The sequence below is a fragment of the Candida parapsilosis genome, contig 006110 (genome assembly GCF_000182765.1).
Source record: "Candida parapsilosis strain CDC317 annotated contig 006110".
Taxonomy (NCBI): domain Eukaryota; kingdom Fungi; phylum Ascomycota; class Pichiomycetes; order Serinales; family Debaryomycetaceae; genus Lodderomyces; species Lodderomyces parapsilosis.
Window position 1 is genome coordinate 1 of NW_023503284.1, and position 16276 is coordinate 16276.

Sequence of the window (16276 nt, forward strand, 5' to 3'; positions counted from 1 at the left end):
ATCCGGACCTCAGTATAATCAACATCCGGACCTCAGTATAATCAACATCCGGACCTCAGTATAATCAACATCCGGACCTCAGTATAATCAACATCCGGACCTCAGTATAATCAACATCCGGACCTCAGTATAATCAACATCCGGACCTCAGTATAATCAACATCCGGACCTCAGTATAATCAACATCCGGACCTCAGTATAATCAACATCCGGACCTCAGTATAATCAACATCCGGACCTCAGTATAATCAACATCCGGACCTCAGTATAATCAACATCCGGACCTCAGTATAATCAACATCCGGACCTCAGTATAATCAACATCCGGACCTAGATCTCAGCTACATTGCCCCATCTAACTGCACTTAAACACACCACTGTGAACCAGTTAGAGTATCCATGGTCACAAACGACTCTCCTAGTAACGTAGCCAGTTGTCATATTAACACTCCCAGTCGATTGTGTGTGTGCTTAGTTTTTCGTCTCCATGGTAATAGTACTACTTTGTCTAAGAATTACAACAAAATTTGTGCGATTTTGTACTTATTATAAAACAGTTGCCAAAGTATGGCCAATGACACTACAATGATACTATGATTGCACTTTTTAGTCTCTTCATCACTGTTTGTCACTGTTGTAGTGTATCTGTCTCTACTTTATATACCCTTGATTTGCGTACTTGTATCCTTGATTTTTTCCCAAAGTTCCATTGTAGAGATCTCTAAACAACGCCGCATACATATTGACACAAGCTGAGCAGCATACATTCTTGGCATCTTCAAATGTGATCGGCATCTACTAATCAATTCTGAGCTAGCTAATACAAAATACACTACGAATGGGTTAGGCATGGAGAGGAGGAAACAAATGCTAAGTGTGAAAGACTCAATTGAAAACTACAATGCCATGAGGCGTGGAACCCATTGGTTACAGTGTAGACTTCATCGTAAATTAAAAAAGTTAACTACTCCATAGTCAAGAGCCAGAGTTCCACTAATGCTAGTGCGAAGCCGTCTGGGTCGATTCGTCACTACTTTGGATCAATTGACTATTGTACATCCACAGTTGCAACCTTCCATTATGCCGTCATGCTATATAAATGTTGGCCTGCACCAGGTATTATACTTTCATTTCACTCATTCTCCCCAAGCATAACTGATTTGTCACTCTTTGAAGTAGTTCTGGACGATTCCATTTGGCACTGTTATGTTAAATCTAGACTTATTCCCTTTTTTTTCTACCCATTCAGGTCTATACAACCTTGGATTATCACCACTGGATTCATCTGAAATCCCTTTTATCTTATTGCCATGCAAAGCAAGATACGTGAGTTTGGTTGGTCTTGGAAACGTCAACTTAACCTCCTCAATTTGGTTGCATGATATATCCGACGCTTCGACGGAGCATGTCAGGAAATGGATGTGACCTTTACAAAGTTTGTTAACTGCGAGGTTCACTAAAGTAAGGTCCTCAAACAAGTAAGCCGTGCTGGGGTCTCTTCCAAGTTGTTATGCGACAAGTCAACCTCTTCAACACAGGCAGGTGATTCGACATCAAATCTTGACAAATTACATCCGACCAGAAATAGATACCTAAGCAAACCCGAGTGTCAACTTTGTAAATTCTAGATTGCATCTCGAGAAGCTCAAGTACTTTTCCAGTATTCCCAATATAGGATTTGAATACCATTTTGCAATTTGTAATCAGTATTGCATTAATACGTGATGGTAGCTTCAGACTATTATTTCGGGTTTCATACAATGTCAACTTTTCAAGTTGCTTCATGTATCGCTCATGCACTACGTATAGACGTCAGGAAATATACTGAAAACTTCCGTAGACTATCGAAAGAGATAGCGAGATTAAGGGTCTTGTTGTTACACACCCATAATCATAATTAATCACATTTTTTGGTCTCAACAAAAACTTTATTTACATATATTAAACCTTCCAGTTATTGGGTTTCTTATCCCCGAATGCCCCAATCCAAAGATACCCTAAGCATATAGTAGACGCGGTTAGTAGCACACCATTATATACGGCAATATTTGTATAATCTTTTGGGTTTGCACCATTTCCAATAATCAATAAAGCACCAATTGGAGAGCCAATAATCACACCAATGCCTCTAGCACAATACATCATTCCACTTAGTTGAGTATATGAACCAATTCCAAATATTTCAATCAAACAAGGTGGTAACAAGGATATAATTGCCCCAGAAAAGACACCATATAGTACAACCAAGCTCATGAACGTGTTTTTTATTGCAGGTAACCAAAGTGCAAAAATTAGCGCTGCTGAGACGCTGCTGCAAAATATCAAAGTATTCATTCTTCCAACAACGTCTGCAATCATTCCTGTAACCACCTTGGAAGCAGCGTTGATTAGATTACTCAATCCGATAAAAAAGGCACCTTGAGAACTCGAATAACCTAGTGAAACAGCATACTTGGACATGAATATAAGTGGCATCAAATATCCTGCCGATTGCAACAAAGATCCAAGCAATTGCGATATAACTTTTGGTGACTTTAATTGACTAACGTTTAAAATAGCATTGGCACTTCTAAAGTTGGGTAATTTGGGCTCAAAAACCATAAAGCTAGCCAATCCTGTAACACCAAGGTTCATAAATCCCAATATTCTAACTCCCCACTGCCATCCAACTTTTTTAATCAAGTATTTTGTTAAATTAGCCAAGGCAAAAGCTCCAATTCCAGTACCCGAGAACAACACGCCACTGGCTAAACTTCTATGTTTGTCGAAATAAACAGGACCACAGACGACTGGTGGTAGGTACAAAATACCGCCACCAATCCCTTGTAGTACTGAGCACAAAATGAACTGGTAGTAATCGGAGCAGAAGCCAGTGACAGTGATGCCAATGCTCATCAAAACACATCCAAGCAACATAACTTTCCATGCACCGAGGTAATACATAAGACTCTTGTTGAATATGCCACAAATGTATGTCAACGAGGTGCTGACTGTTCCGATGAGTGCAATTTTAGCATCAGAGTGCAGCGCAAGTGGTCCTGAGGGGCTGCCGTAGAACTCTTGGAAAACACCGTAAGAAAACCCAATTCCAAACACCATAAAGTTGCATAGAAACCCAGCGATGATTGCAGAAATGCCAAACTTGTTTGATGAAACAATGTGGAAAAGTTTTTTTGATCTCGGCGGGGTCCTCGGAGCAGCCGCAAGAATAGTCATTTCCTCAAACGGGTTCTCATTTTTGCTGGTGGTGATGGCGGTGGTGGTCATGGTTTAGTAGCTTGGACTAGCAAAATATTGGCCCAAGGGTTCAAATTTTGAAAGCATCTTGTGAGTGTTAGAGCCGCATCTCCTACTGTCTTCTCCGGTTTACCCCGCAAAGAGAAAAGAAAAAGCCGGAAAACTTTTTAAAATCGGAAATATTTAGCGCGCGATGTCAAAACGATTCCAAAGCTTCCGTTGTTGTGGGTAACCCAAGATGTACTGAAGGTTCTCCAAATGTAACTTCTTAACCAACATGCAGATGTAACTATAGGAGTAGATCCCATAGATTCACCGTATTCCCAAAACAAGATTGTTACCGGTGATGATTGGTGCTGTTAGATTTTTCATTGGTATTTTCTGGCCAGACTGGGCAGGTGATTATCCTTAAAGTGTTCATTGGATTGTCCCCACAATTGGAGCTTTTTTCATTGGTAATGGGTTGATGTTGATATTCTTGCCCACAATGACATACATAAATGATTGCTATCGTTATGTGGCAACGACTGCTTTAGCGGGACTAGCATTTATCAGATCCGGATTTGGTGCCGCATCCCCCCTTTTCTCACAACAAATATTTAACAATCTAACTATTAAATGGGCATTTATGTTGCTAGGATGTGTAGGCTTGTCGATAATTCTGGTGCCGTTCTTTTTCAGCAAGTACGGAGCTTATGTTTGGAGTAAATCAAAGCACGCGCTAAAGTGAATACGTTTTGTGTAAACTTGTGTCTTACTGATCATAGCAATCAAAAGTGTTTTGTCCTCACGATGGCGGTTGTAAAAAATGTTTGCTATCGTCGCCAAGATCGGAGTAGCTCCGTCCAATAACACAAAGTCTTTTCCGTTGAATTTTGCGGTTGCGAAACCTCAGTTTCCGCTTCTTGGTTTGTGTTACAATTTGCCAGCAATTATAAGTTGTAAGTTTGCTATCTAATGTGCCACAGTTTTTTACAATATAAAAAGGGGTTCACTTCCACCTTCTTTCAAAGTCCTAGAGTCACCACAACAAACAACATGCCTGCAACATTGAAACCAAGCACAAAAGTTTTCACCTTGAACAACGGAGTTGAGATTCCAGCTGTAGGATTGGGTACTTGGAGAGCTCTTGACAACGATGGCTACAATGCTGTTCTGTATGCATTGAAACATGGTTACAGACACATTGATGATGCAAAGTTATACGAAAATGAAGAGCAAGTGGGTAAAGCTATTAATGACTCGGGCATCCCAAGAAAAGAATTATTCGTCACAACCAAATTGTGGAACACTGACCACAAGAATGTTGAAGCTGCCTTAGATGAATCTTTGAAGAAATTGGGTCTCGAGTATGTTGATTTATACTTGATTCACTGGCCACAAAATACCGACCAAGAGGTGGATGATCCACTGAAATACGAGGATTATATTGACACTTGGAAAGAATTACAAAGAATATACAAAGAAGGAAAGAAAGTGAGAGCAATTGGTGTTGCCAACTTTACCATCAACAAGTTGGAGAAGTTGCTCAACGCTAATGGTGTTGATGTCGTACCTGCAATCAACCAAGTCGAGACCCACCCATTGCTCAACCACGAAAAGTTGATTGCCTATTTGAAGAGCAAAAACATTCACTTGACCGCATATTCTCCATTCGGTTCAGATAAGGCACCAGTTTTGGAGAATAAAGTTGTGAAAGAGATTGCTCAAAAGAATGGTGTCGACCCGGGCCAACTTCTTGTTTCGTGGGCAGTGCAAAGGGACACAATTGTTATCCCCAAATCAGTCACTGAAAAGAGAATTCTCTCAAACTTTGAGACATTCACTTTGTCGAAGGAGGATTTCGATGCTTTGAATGAGTTGGAAGGAAAGGAAGGAACAAAGAGATACAATGATACTCCATTTAACAACTTTGATGAGTAGATCATGCTCTTGTACAATAGAGTGTAGTGTAATAAATAGTCGATTGGATAAGTTTTTCCTTTATAAGGGTGATAGCTCAATATTTCGTAAAAACGAGAGCCCTCGAGGAATGGTGCACGATTTGCTCCATCTGTTTAGGGTGTAGGGAACTCGAACCATTTTAAAGTTTTAAAGAAAGTATTTTTCATCAAGTTTTAGTAAAATTCGGCGTAAGAAAAAGAAAAAAAACACGGGTGGCGAGATAAATTCCGATAAATCCCTAAATTCTGCTTTGAATTTAAACCTAATAATGGCTATGCTACTGAAAAGACCTTGTATAATGAGTCATGGAGATAGTTCAGTGTAATTGCACACTGAGACATTCCTGTGTGGTAGACCAGTCACTTATCCACACAACTTTTTCGGCTTTATGTAGTACACTTTCAGCCGCACTATTGTTCCCGAAAATCTCGATAATAACAATACTTTGTCACGAAGCCACACGGAATTAAGCCCCAACAGAGTCATTGTGCTTTAGTTTATCGGACTAAAATCAGCATCCGAAATTTTTGATTTTCTTTTGCATTTAGTCACAGATTATATAAGTGGTCGTAAATGTCACTTAAAGTGAGTTTCTGTAGCCAGGACAAAACCAAATGTCTGATTCAACAAAGGAAGATTCATTCAACAAACTGGATGAGCACGAGAGTTTGTCGTCCCTGACAATGGGGGCTTATGAAGGATTCGATGCTCAAGGGGTGCAAAATTTGGCTAGAACGTATACCTATGAGGATGCGACATCCGCAGAAGGATTATCACGGTACCTAACTCACATGTCTCAAGTTCCAGGAGTTAATCCAATCACGGGAGAAGTTGAAGACGAGAGACTTGATCCAAATTCAGACAATTTTGATGCCAAATTCTGGGTCAAAAATCAGAGAAAGTTGTTCGAAAAGGAAAGAGATTATTATAAACCTTCAAGTTTGGGAGTTGCGTATCGTGATTTGCGAGCCCATGGAGTTGCTAATGACACAGATTATCAACCAACTGTTTCAAATGCCTTATGGAAGTTAACAACGGAAGCATTTAGTTATGTGAGTAAGGATAATGAACGCCATCAGTTCAACATTCTTAAAAACATGGACGGAATTGTGAGGCCAGGCGAGCTTACTGTTGTATTGGGTAGACCAGGTGCTGGTTGTTCCACCTTGTTGAAGACAATTGCTGTCAACACGTATGGTTTTCACATTGGCAAAGAGTCAAAGATCACCTACGATGGATTGACACCAAAAGAGATTGCCAAACACTACCGAGGCGATGTCATCTACTCTGCTGAAACTGATGTCCACTTCCCACACTTGTATGTAGGTGATACTTTGCAATTTGCAGCCAGGATGAGAACACCACAAAATAGAGGTGAGAATGTGGATAGAGAAAAGTATGCTGAGCACATGGCTGATGTGTACATGGCCACTTATGGTTTGTTACACACTAGATACACCAATGTCGGTAATGACTTTGTCAGAGGTGTTTCAGGTGGGGAAAGAAAAAGAGTGTCAATTGCAGAAGCATCATTGAATGGATCCAACATTCAATGTTGGGATAATGCCACCAGAGGTTTGGATTCGGCTACCGCATTGGAGTTTATCAAAGCATTGAAGACGTCAGCAACGATTTTGGAAATCACACCACTTATTGCGATCTACCAATGTTCACAAGATGCTTATAACCATTTCGACAAGGTTGTTGTATTGTACGAAGGGTATCAAATCTTCTTTGGTCGCGCTGATAAAGCCAAAGAATTTTTCGTCAACATGGGGTGGGATTGTCCTCAAAGACAAACCACTGCCGATTTCTTAACATCATTGACAAACCCAGCAGAGAGAAAAGCTCGCCCGGGATTTGAAAATAAAGTTCCTCGTACGGCTGAAGAGTTTGAAGCAAGATGGAAGAGCTCCCCTGAATATGCCGCATTGATCAAAGAAATTGACGAATACTTTGTTGATTGTGAAAAGCTCAACACGAAACAGAATTTCAAAGAGTCCCATATTGCCAAACAGTCCAATCATGTTAGACCAGGGTCGCCGTACACAGTATCGTTCTACATGCAAGTGAAGTATTTGATGTATAGAAACTGGCTTTTAACCAAAGGTGAACCCTCGGTGACAATATTCACAATTGTGGGGCAATTCGTTATGGGTCTCATTCTTTGCTCAGTGTTCTACAATTTGCAACAAGATACAGGGTCGTTTTACTACAGAGGTGCCGCTATGTTCTATGCAGTCTTGTACAATGCATTTTCATCGCTTTTGGAGATTTTAGCCCTTTTTGATTCGAGACCAATTATTGAAAAGCACAAAAAGTATGCTTTATACCGACCATCAGCTGAAGCGTTTGCAAGTATCATAACACAACTACCAGTAAAACTCTTGTCATCCATGTCATTCAATTTTGTGTTCTACTTTATGGTGAATTTCAGAAGAAACCCAGGACGTTTCTTTTTTTACTGGTTGATTTGCTTTTGGTGTACTTTGGTCATGTCACATATCTTTAGATCTATCGGGGCCATTTCCAAATCTATATCATCCTCAATGACCCCGGCAACGACAATTTTGTTGGCAATGGTTATCTACACTGGATTTGTCATCCCCACCCCGAAAATGTTGGGTTGGTCAAGATGGATCAATTATATTAACCCTATTGGATATGTATTTGAGTCACTTATGTGCAATGAGTTTCATGATCGAGAGTTTAGATGCACCGAGTTTGTGCCTTCCGGTTCCGGTTACGACAATTTACCCGATGTGAATAAGATATGCTCGACGGTGGGATCTAAGCCGGGAAGCCATATTGTCAATGGATCCGATTATATCAGAGTTGCTTACAGTTACTACAACTCACACAAGTGGAGAAATTTTGGGATCACAGTTGGGTTTGCCGTTTTTTTCTTTTTCCTTTACATTGGATTGACTGAGGTTAACAAAGGTGCCATGCAAAAGGGTGAAATTGTCTTGTTTTTGAGGAGCTCCTTAAAGAAAATCAAAAGACAAAAACTGTCTGACCCAGAATCTGGTGCAAATGAGAAGCTCCCCTACCAAGAGGAAGCCGAGAAGAATGCAGGCGAGTCCAAACTCTCAAGTAACAATGAAATTTTCTTGTGGAGAGATTTGACCTATCAAGTTAAAATCAAAACCGAGGATAGAGTGATTTTGAATCATGTTGATGGATGGGTGAAACCGGGGCAAATAACAGCATTGATGGGAGCATCTGGTGCCGGTAAGACAACATTGTTGAATTGTTTGTCCGAGAGACTCACAACAGGAGTCATTACCGATGGTGTTAGGATGGTAAACGGTCACTCTCTCGACTCATCCTTCCGAAGAAGCATTGGCTATGCTCAACAACAAGACATTCACCTTCCTACGTCAACAGTACGTGAGGCACTTCAATTTTCTGCCTACTTGAGACAATCAAACAAGATACCCAAAAGTGAAAAGGATGCATATGTTGACTATATCATAGACTTGTTGGAAATGTCAAACTATGCTGATGCCTTGGTTGGGGTTGCTGGAGAAGGATTGAATGTCGAGCAGAGAAAGAGGTTAACAATTGGTGTTGAGTTGGTTGCCAAGCCCAAGTTGTTGTTATTCCTTGATGAACCAACTTCAGGATTGGACTCGCAAACAGCATGGGCTATTTGTAAATTGTTGAGAAAATTGGCAGACCACGGACAAGCTATTTTGTGTACTATCCATCAACCCTCGGCGTTGTTGATGCAAGAGTTTGACAGGTTGTTGTTTTTACAAAAGGGTGGGCAAACTGTGTATTTCGGTGACTTGGGCAAGGATTTCAAAACCTTGATTAGCTATTTTGAGAGAAATGGAGCTGATCCGTGCCCCAAAGAGGCAAACCCGGCCGATTGGATGTTGCAAGTTGTTGGTGCTGCTCCTGGATCACATGCCAAATTTGACTATTTTGAGGTTTGGAAAAACTCTCGCGAGTACGCTGAAGTGCAAAAGGAGCTTGATACTATGGTGGAGGAGCTATCAAAACTTCCTCGTGATGAAGACCCAGAAACAAAGTTTAAATATGCAGCGCCATTGTGGAAGCAATATCTCCTAGCCACGCAAAGGGCAATGGTGCAAAATTGGAGATCACCGGGATTCATTTATGCCAAATTTATTTTGGTTGTTTTGGCGTCTTTGTTTAATGGATTCTCTTTTTTCAAGGCTGATAAGTCGATTCAAGGGTTACAAAATCAAATGTTTTCAGTGTTTCTTTTCTTTGTCCCGTTCAATACTCTTATTGAGCAATTGCTTCCGCAATACGTGAAGCAAAGAGAAGTCTATGAAGTTAGAGAGGCACCTTCTAGAACTTTCAACTGGTTTGCATTCATTATGGCGCAGATTACTGCTGAGTTTCCCCCACAGATTTTGGTTGGTACAATGGCATACTTTTGTTGGTATTACCCAATCGGTCTCTATGCCAATGCTGAGCCCACACATGCTGTCAAGGAACGTGGTGCATTGATGTGGTTATTTATCAATTCATTCTTTATTTACACGAGTACCATGGGTTTCATGTGTATCTCATTTCTTGAGTTGGCCGATAATGCTGCAAATCTTGCCACGATATTGTTTACAATGTGTTTGAATTTCTGTGGTGTTCTCAAGCCAGGTGACAAGCTTCCTCGATTTTGGATATTCATGTATCGAGCCAATCCTTTCACTTACATGGTGCAGGGGATATTAAGCACAGCTTTGGCAAACTCTAATGTTATATGTAGCAAGGCAGAATTATTGGATTTGAATCCACCTCCCGGTTACTCATGCCATGATTTTTTACAACCATACGTTGACTCGGTTGGTGGTTACATCTTGGATGGAAAGAATGGTTGCCAGTTATGTCCAATGAGCTCAACAAACACCTTTTTGGATTCAATTGACGCGAGCTATAGTGAAAGATGGAGAAATTTTGGATTGGTGATTGCATTTATTGCAATCAACATCGTCTTCACTGGCTTCTTTTACTGGTTGGCAAGAGTGCCCAAGGGAGATCGTCAAAAGATCAAGAAAAAAGTAGAGTAGTTAATATTGTAAATAACAGGTTACACAGTTAAATCTTTTCAGTCAACTCTGGTACGATGGCATCAAGATCACCGACAAGTCCGATATCGGCGACATTGAAAATTGGCGCTTCTGGATCCTTGTTAATGGCGACAATCACTTTGGCATCTTTCATACCAGCCAAATGCTGAATGGCACCTGATATACCAATTGCAAAGTATAATTCAGGAGCAACAATTTTACCAGTTTGACCGACTTGCAAGGAATTGTCGCAAAATCCGGAATCAACAGCCGCTCTCGATGCTCCAATTGCTGCATTTAGTTTCTTAGCCAATGGATCAATCAATGCGTCAAACGTCTCTTTGCTCTTTAACCCACGACCCCCCGCAACCACACGAGTGGCGGATCCCAACTCCGGCCTTTCAGATGTCACCAATTCTTCAGAGACAAACTCGACACTGTTTCCTGATTCAGCTTGCGTAGTTGTTTCCTCGATTGACACTGCTGCATCTTGTTCCTTTGCTGGTGCGAAAGCAGATGCTCTAACAGACGCAAGAATCACATTGTCCTTAGACTTGACGGTGGCCAAAGCATTTCCGGCATATATGGGACGAGTAAAAGTCTTTGCATCAATTACCTTGGTTATATCACTCAATGGTTGTACGTCTAGCAAAGCACCTAATCTTGGTAAAATAGACTTTCCCACAGAAGAGCCGGAAATGAAAAAGTGGGTAAACTTTCCATCAATTAATTGCTTCAACAAGGGGCTCACCTGCTCAGACAAGTAATGATCGTATGTTTTACCAGTTTTAAGCACTTTGGTTACACCTTCTACCTTGGCCGCTCCATCCGCTAAACTTGGATCCACAACCAATGCCGTTATCGGCTCACCAATTTGTGCCGCGGCGGAAACGGTGGATAAGGACGCGGGGTTGATTTGGCCCTTGGATCCTTCAATCAAGACCAAACTATCTCTCAAAGATCTCGTAACGGAAAACAATCTCTTGAATATCATTTGTTGGTGGATGAAAAGTGAATAGCGAAAGGTGACGTCCGAATTTTTTTTTTTTTCGCTTTTTGCACTAAAAAGCGAATCTAAATCTTTCAACAGTTAACCATGTCAAGTTCAAGGCGAATAGCAAGTCCCTCACCAAGTTTACGGCCTATATCAACCAGGCGCGTTCTCAACTCTGAGAGGCAACAACTTATTCAAACCGATATAAACAAATACACCGATGATTCCTCAAATTCGGAAACAGACTCCATAAACTACAAACAATATGCCCCCGCATCCACAGTAAATTTAGAACACTTGGAATGGAGTGACATACTTCCTTACTATTTGCCTTTTCTTTCCTGGATTGGAAAGTACAACCTTCGGTATTTTGTTGGTGACTTGATTGGTGGTTTGACGTTGGTGTTTTTTCAACTCCCATTGTCCTTGTCATATGCCACAACATTGGCACACGTGCCAGTCATTTCCGGCTTGTACTCATTAGGCATTGCACCGTTTGTTTACTTGGTGTTTGGCAGTGTTCCTCAAATGATTGTTGGTCCCGAAGCTCCTATTTCTTTGGTCGTTGGCCAAGCAATCGAACCGCTTCTTCACCACATGAAAAAGAAGCATTTAGATCCTTTGGATTATGTTTCGGTGATTACATTTCTTAGCGGGGCTAGTTTGTTGGGGTTTGGGATTGGAAGGTTGGGATTTTTGGATAACGTTCTAAGTGGATCGTTGTTGAAAGGTTTCATCGCTGGGGTAGGGGTTGTTATGAATATCAACTCGCTTATCATAATTTTGGGAATGGAGAAATTGATGAAAGAGATCTCAGATGATCCTTCACAGATGGATATACATTCTCCATTTGATAAGGTTATGTTTTTGATCAAAAACGCTAGTCAATTTGATCCTTTGAGTGCAAAAATCGGCGCTGTAGGGTTTTTGATTATCATGCTTTGCAGAATTGTCAAAAAAAGGACCAAAAAATCTATTGTGGTGCTCTTTCCGGAGATAATGATTGTTGTTAGCGGTGCAACTATCCTATGCCAATATTTCAGATGGGATCTCGATGGTGTTGACATCATCGGGAAAGTGAAAGACAAGTCATCATTAACTTTGTACAACCCACTTAGCCTGTGGAAACTCATAAAGCAGTTGGGAACCTCGGGATTTTTATGTGCCATGTTGGGGTTCTTTGAGTCCACCACTGCTTCTAAATCATTAGGTACGAGGTTCGATTTGCCCATTTCCACCAACAGAGAGTTAGTTGCTTTGGGGAGCCTCAATGTGATTGGCTCAATTTTTGGAGCATTACCAGCATTCGGAGGCTATGGCAGAAGCAAAATCAATGCAATCTCAGCCAAGACGACCATGTCTGGTGCCATTATGGGAATACTAACTCTCTTAACAATTCAATTCCTTCTTGGGTATCTATACTTTGTTCCAAAATGCATGTTGAGTGTAATCACAAGTGTAATTGGTATCCTGTTGATCGAAGAAGCTCCTTACGAGTTATTGTTTTACTGGAGAACCGAAGGAAACGATGAGAGCATTACATTTGCAATTACGGTATTCACCACTCTATTTTTTTCCATTGAAGGAGGAATTGCCGTTGGACTTATCTACTCCTTGATCAGAGTTATCAAAAACTCCACTGCATCGCGTATTCAAATTTTGGGAAGAATTCCAAACTCAAACACGTTTGTGGATGCCGATGTTCCAGCCGAGCAGGTTGATGAAAGTTTATCGCGGTTGAACGTTTTCAATGATATGAGACAAACGCTGTTAAACATTGGCGCTATAGAGGAGGTAGAAGGATGCTTGATAATCAAGATCCCTGAGCCGTTAAACTTTACCAATAGTAGCGATTTGGTGGCACGATTGAAAAGAGTGGAAATGTATGGCTCAACTCGTGCTCACCCGGCGCTGAAGAGAAGCCGTGATCAAGGAATGACACGATATGTGATATTCGATCTTGACAGCATGAATTCAATTGACTCGTCGGCAGCTCAAACGGTAAAGAACTTGATAATAAATTACCAAAGGCGGGATATCAGGTCATTATTCGTACGAGTGTCAAACAATGTCAAGCCTATATTAAAGCAAGCAGGAATTCGCGATCTCCTCAACCGGGATGTTGAAGACTTGAAGTACAACGAGATCCAAGAGTTGGCGAATCACAGTGGAAACGAGATAGTTTTGCGATGCCGCGGTTTGCTAGGGAATGACCCTTATTTTGAACACATTCTGGAAGCTTTACGGTTGATTGATTGTTTTGAAATGATTTATGGAGATGTGTAATTGGTAGCTCTCGTATTTATTTATTCTATTATTTTATTTATTCCACGCGTGAAGAAATGTAAACAAACATTTTTGGTACAATTGTAAACAACTTTCATAATACACCAAGTGATGGCTAGCGTTGACTTTACCCCCATTGGTAAAAGAAGGCCAAATACCAAATTCCAGGTTATTCGAGGACACAACGCTGATGAGAACCGTCCCAATTATCGAAACTTGTTTCACACTTTAAAGGACTCAACAAATATCAATCATGATGCAGGTGACTTTAGTTTTGATACAACGCAAGAATGGGAGAATGATTTGCGAAAGCCATCTCCGATGAAACGCCATCAAAAGACAACAAGGCGGGAAACCGTGTTTGAGAATGTTGGTTTAGGAGTGAACCAGCTGGAGGAGCTTATTCACCGCTTAGAATCGGAGGCGCTTAGTTGGAAAATCAAGTACAAGGACCTTCTCAGTGTAGTGGAACAGATGGATGTTGACAATGATATGATTGAGGCTAATGCAAAGCTTAGGAGTCAGTTGAAGTTGTTGGAAGAGAGATTGATAAAGTCGGAGAACAATGGACAGAATGAAAAGTACCTCCTTGAACTTGAGCATAAGGACAAGATGATGCACGAAATGGTTGAAGATATGGAAAGAATGGAGAGGAAGTTGAATGATGCTGACGATACTGATTTAAGACACGAGTGTTTCGAATTGAAGAAGAAGATTAACGTGTACGAAAAAAAGCTAAGGGAGTATGAGGAGTTAACTTTAGACAAGCAACAGCAATCCCAAGAGGATAATCAAGATATAAAGAGGTTGAAGCATTTGATCAAGGAGAATGATCAGATACACGAATCAGAGCTACACCACTTGAAGTCGTTACTTGAGAGTGCAGAGCTTAAATTAGATGTAGCTGAAAGAGAGATACAATCGTTGAGGGAAAATGCTGTTAATACCTCCAATGTGAAAAGGCATTTCCATTCTGACTTAGATAAACTAACCAGTGACAAGCAAGAGCTCAGAAAACAACTCGATGGTCAAGTAAAAAAACTGCAACATTTGCAACTTCAGTTAGACGAGGCTGAAAGGACTAATCGAGACTTGTTACGTCAGGTAGAGCATGAAAGGGAGAAGTCGTCGAAATTGGGTATTGATTTACGCCAGAGCAACAACGACAATCGCTCTTTAGTTGACAAGCTTGACAAAGAGAAAGAGCGGGTGAAGGATCTTGTGAATGAGCTTCACGTGGCACAAAGAAAGATTGAAAATGGAAAACAAGAACACGCAGAGTTGGACTTGTTGTTGAAGGAAGCCATCTCTAAAAACGCCAGACACGATCACACTGCCATCGATAGAGCTAACGGGTTGCAAAAGGAGAATGCAATCTTGCAAGACAAGGTGAAGCAGTTGGCATCCCATTGCCAGGACTTGGAAGCGGAAATGGATTCAATAAAGACCAGATTTAATAACAAAGATAAAGTTTTCCTCAAACAACAAACTGAACTTCGAACCCTTGAGGAGGTCAACCTCCGCTTGGTTGATGATCATGCAAAGCTTGTTTCCGCAAACGAATCCCTAAGTAAAGAGGTTGAGAACTTGAAAAGCGATCTTCAGCGTTGCATTCATGAGATTGCTGACCTTGAGAATCACAACGACATAGAGGATGAACAAAGAGTATCAAGGTTAATGTCTAACGAGCGTGCTCTCAAAGAAGAAGTTATGTCATTGTCGAAATTGGCTATCCAATTAGAAGACGAGTTGGACAGATTCAAGGAGAGAGAGCAAAGCCACAGGGAGCTTTTTGACGAGAACAAGGATCTTTTTGACGACAACAAGGAACTCGTGAGAAAGCTCAAGGAGTTGCAAAGGATACTCGAGGACTTGGGAGTATCAAGTAAAGAAGAGCTTGAAATTTTTGAGACAAACGTGAGGGATAGAATAGTGGCTATGAAAAATGATTTGAAAGATAGTGACACGCTTGTGAGAAAGTTGGAAAATGAGCTTCAAAAATCACACGAAGAGATCAGATTCCTAGAGGGTAGAGTTGTCAACAAAGAGGAAGAACTCAGGTCTGTGGAGAATCTATTGAAAAGCGAAAAGAAAGAAGAAGAAGAATCCGCTGTGCACGCGTATCAAGAATTTCAACTCAAAAAGACACGTGAGGAACTCAATGAACTCACAGAACAGCTAAGGAATACCAAGTTGGATCGTGATGCTGAAGTTGCTAAAATACAAAACTCATGTAATGATCAAGTGAAGGAGCTAAAGCAACAATTAAATGACTACAAATCTCAATTGAGCAACACCATAAAAGATTACCGACAACTCACAGACAAATTATTTGAATATAAAACAAACCTCAAGTTGGTTGGGGATATCGAGCGTGCCAAATATTACACCAATGAATGTGAATACTTTAAGCAAAGATATAGAGATACCACCCTCATAGCACGAGATTTCAAATTCATGTACGACTTTGCAATAAACCAAATCAAAAGCAGTCGTCTCAAAATTAATGATGACTCAAAGCTAGCTGTTGTTGGTTTATACCCGGAATACGTTGGTGGATCGACCAAACCTAAACCTACATTTAAAGGTGTGGCTACATTAGTATTAGCGGCAGTAAGACTAAAAAGGCGGACCAAGTTTGAGAAAAGTAAATTCAAGGAGCTAAATAAAACAAGGAAATCGTTGGAAGATGCTAGAATGAGGTTTAAAGAGAAGAAAAAACCGTTTGTAGTTGGTATAAAGACTATGTAAAATTGTAATTGCCCTGTGA

At 40.7% G+C, this 16276-nt stretch overlaps 6 protein-coding genes across 6 annotated transcripts; 4 read left to right on the forward strand and 2 right to left on the reverse strand. All coding sequences in view use genetic code 12, as the record gives it.

Annotated features, from left to right (window-relative positions):
* Window positions 1-1941: 1941 nt before the first annotated feature.
* CPAR2_700010 (uncharacterized protein) lies at window positions 1942-3267 on the reverse strand (the record flags this gene model as incomplete). Its single annotated transcript, XM_036811751.1, has 1 exon — window positions 1942-3267. The coding sequence occupies one exon, from the start codon at window positions 3265-3267 to the stop codon at window positions 1942-1944; it is 1326 nt and encodes a 441-aa protein (XP_036668157.1).
* Window positions 3268-4275: 1008 nt separating this feature from the next.
* On the forward strand, window positions 4276-5160 carry CPAR2_700020 (uncharacterized protein; the record flags this gene model as incomplete). Its single annotated transcript, XM_036811752.1, has 1 exon — window positions 4276-5160. The coding sequence occupies one exon, from the start codon at window positions 4276-4278 to the stop codon at window positions 5158-5160; it is 885 nt and encodes a 294-aa protein (XP_036668158.1).
* A 635-nt stretch (window positions 5161-5795) lies between these two features.
* Window positions 5796-10226, forward strand: CPAR2_700030 (pleiotropic drug resistance family ABC transporter; the record flags this gene model as incomplete). The annotated part of the gene is made up of 1 exon (XM_036811753.1): window positions 5796-10226. The coding sequence occupies one exon, from the start codon at window positions 5796-5798 to the stop codon at window positions 10224-10226; it is 4431 nt and encodes a 1476-aa protein (XP_036668159.1).
* A 28-nt stretch (window positions 10227-10254) lies between these two features.
* Window positions 10255-11220, reverse strand: CPAR2_700040 (uncharacterized protein; the record flags this gene model as incomplete). The annotated part of the gene is made up of 1 exon (XM_036811754.1): window positions 10255-11220. The coding sequence occupies one exon, from the start codon at window positions 11218-11220 to the stop codon at window positions 10255-10257; it is 966 nt and encodes a 321-aa protein (XP_036668160.1).
* Window positions 11221-11322: 102 nt separating this feature from the next.
* CPAR2_700050 (uncharacterized protein) lies at window positions 11323-13506 on the forward strand (the record flags this gene model as incomplete). The annotated part of the gene is made up of 1 exon (XM_036811755.1): window positions 11323-13506. The coding sequence occupies one exon, from the start codon at window positions 11323-11325 to the stop codon at window positions 13504-13506; it is 2184 nt and encodes a 727-aa protein (XP_036668161.1).
* A 111-nt stretch (window positions 13507-13617) lies between these two features.
* CPAR2_700060 (uncharacterized protein) lies at window positions 13618-16257 on the forward strand (the record flags this gene model as incomplete). The annotated part of the gene is made up of 1 exon (XM_036811757.1): window positions 13618-16257. One exon carries the CDS (start codon window positions 13618-13620, stop codon window positions 16255-16257), a length of 2640 nt encoding a protein of 879 aa, XP_036668162.1.
* Between the last annotated feature and the right edge of the window lie 19 nt (window positions 16258-16276).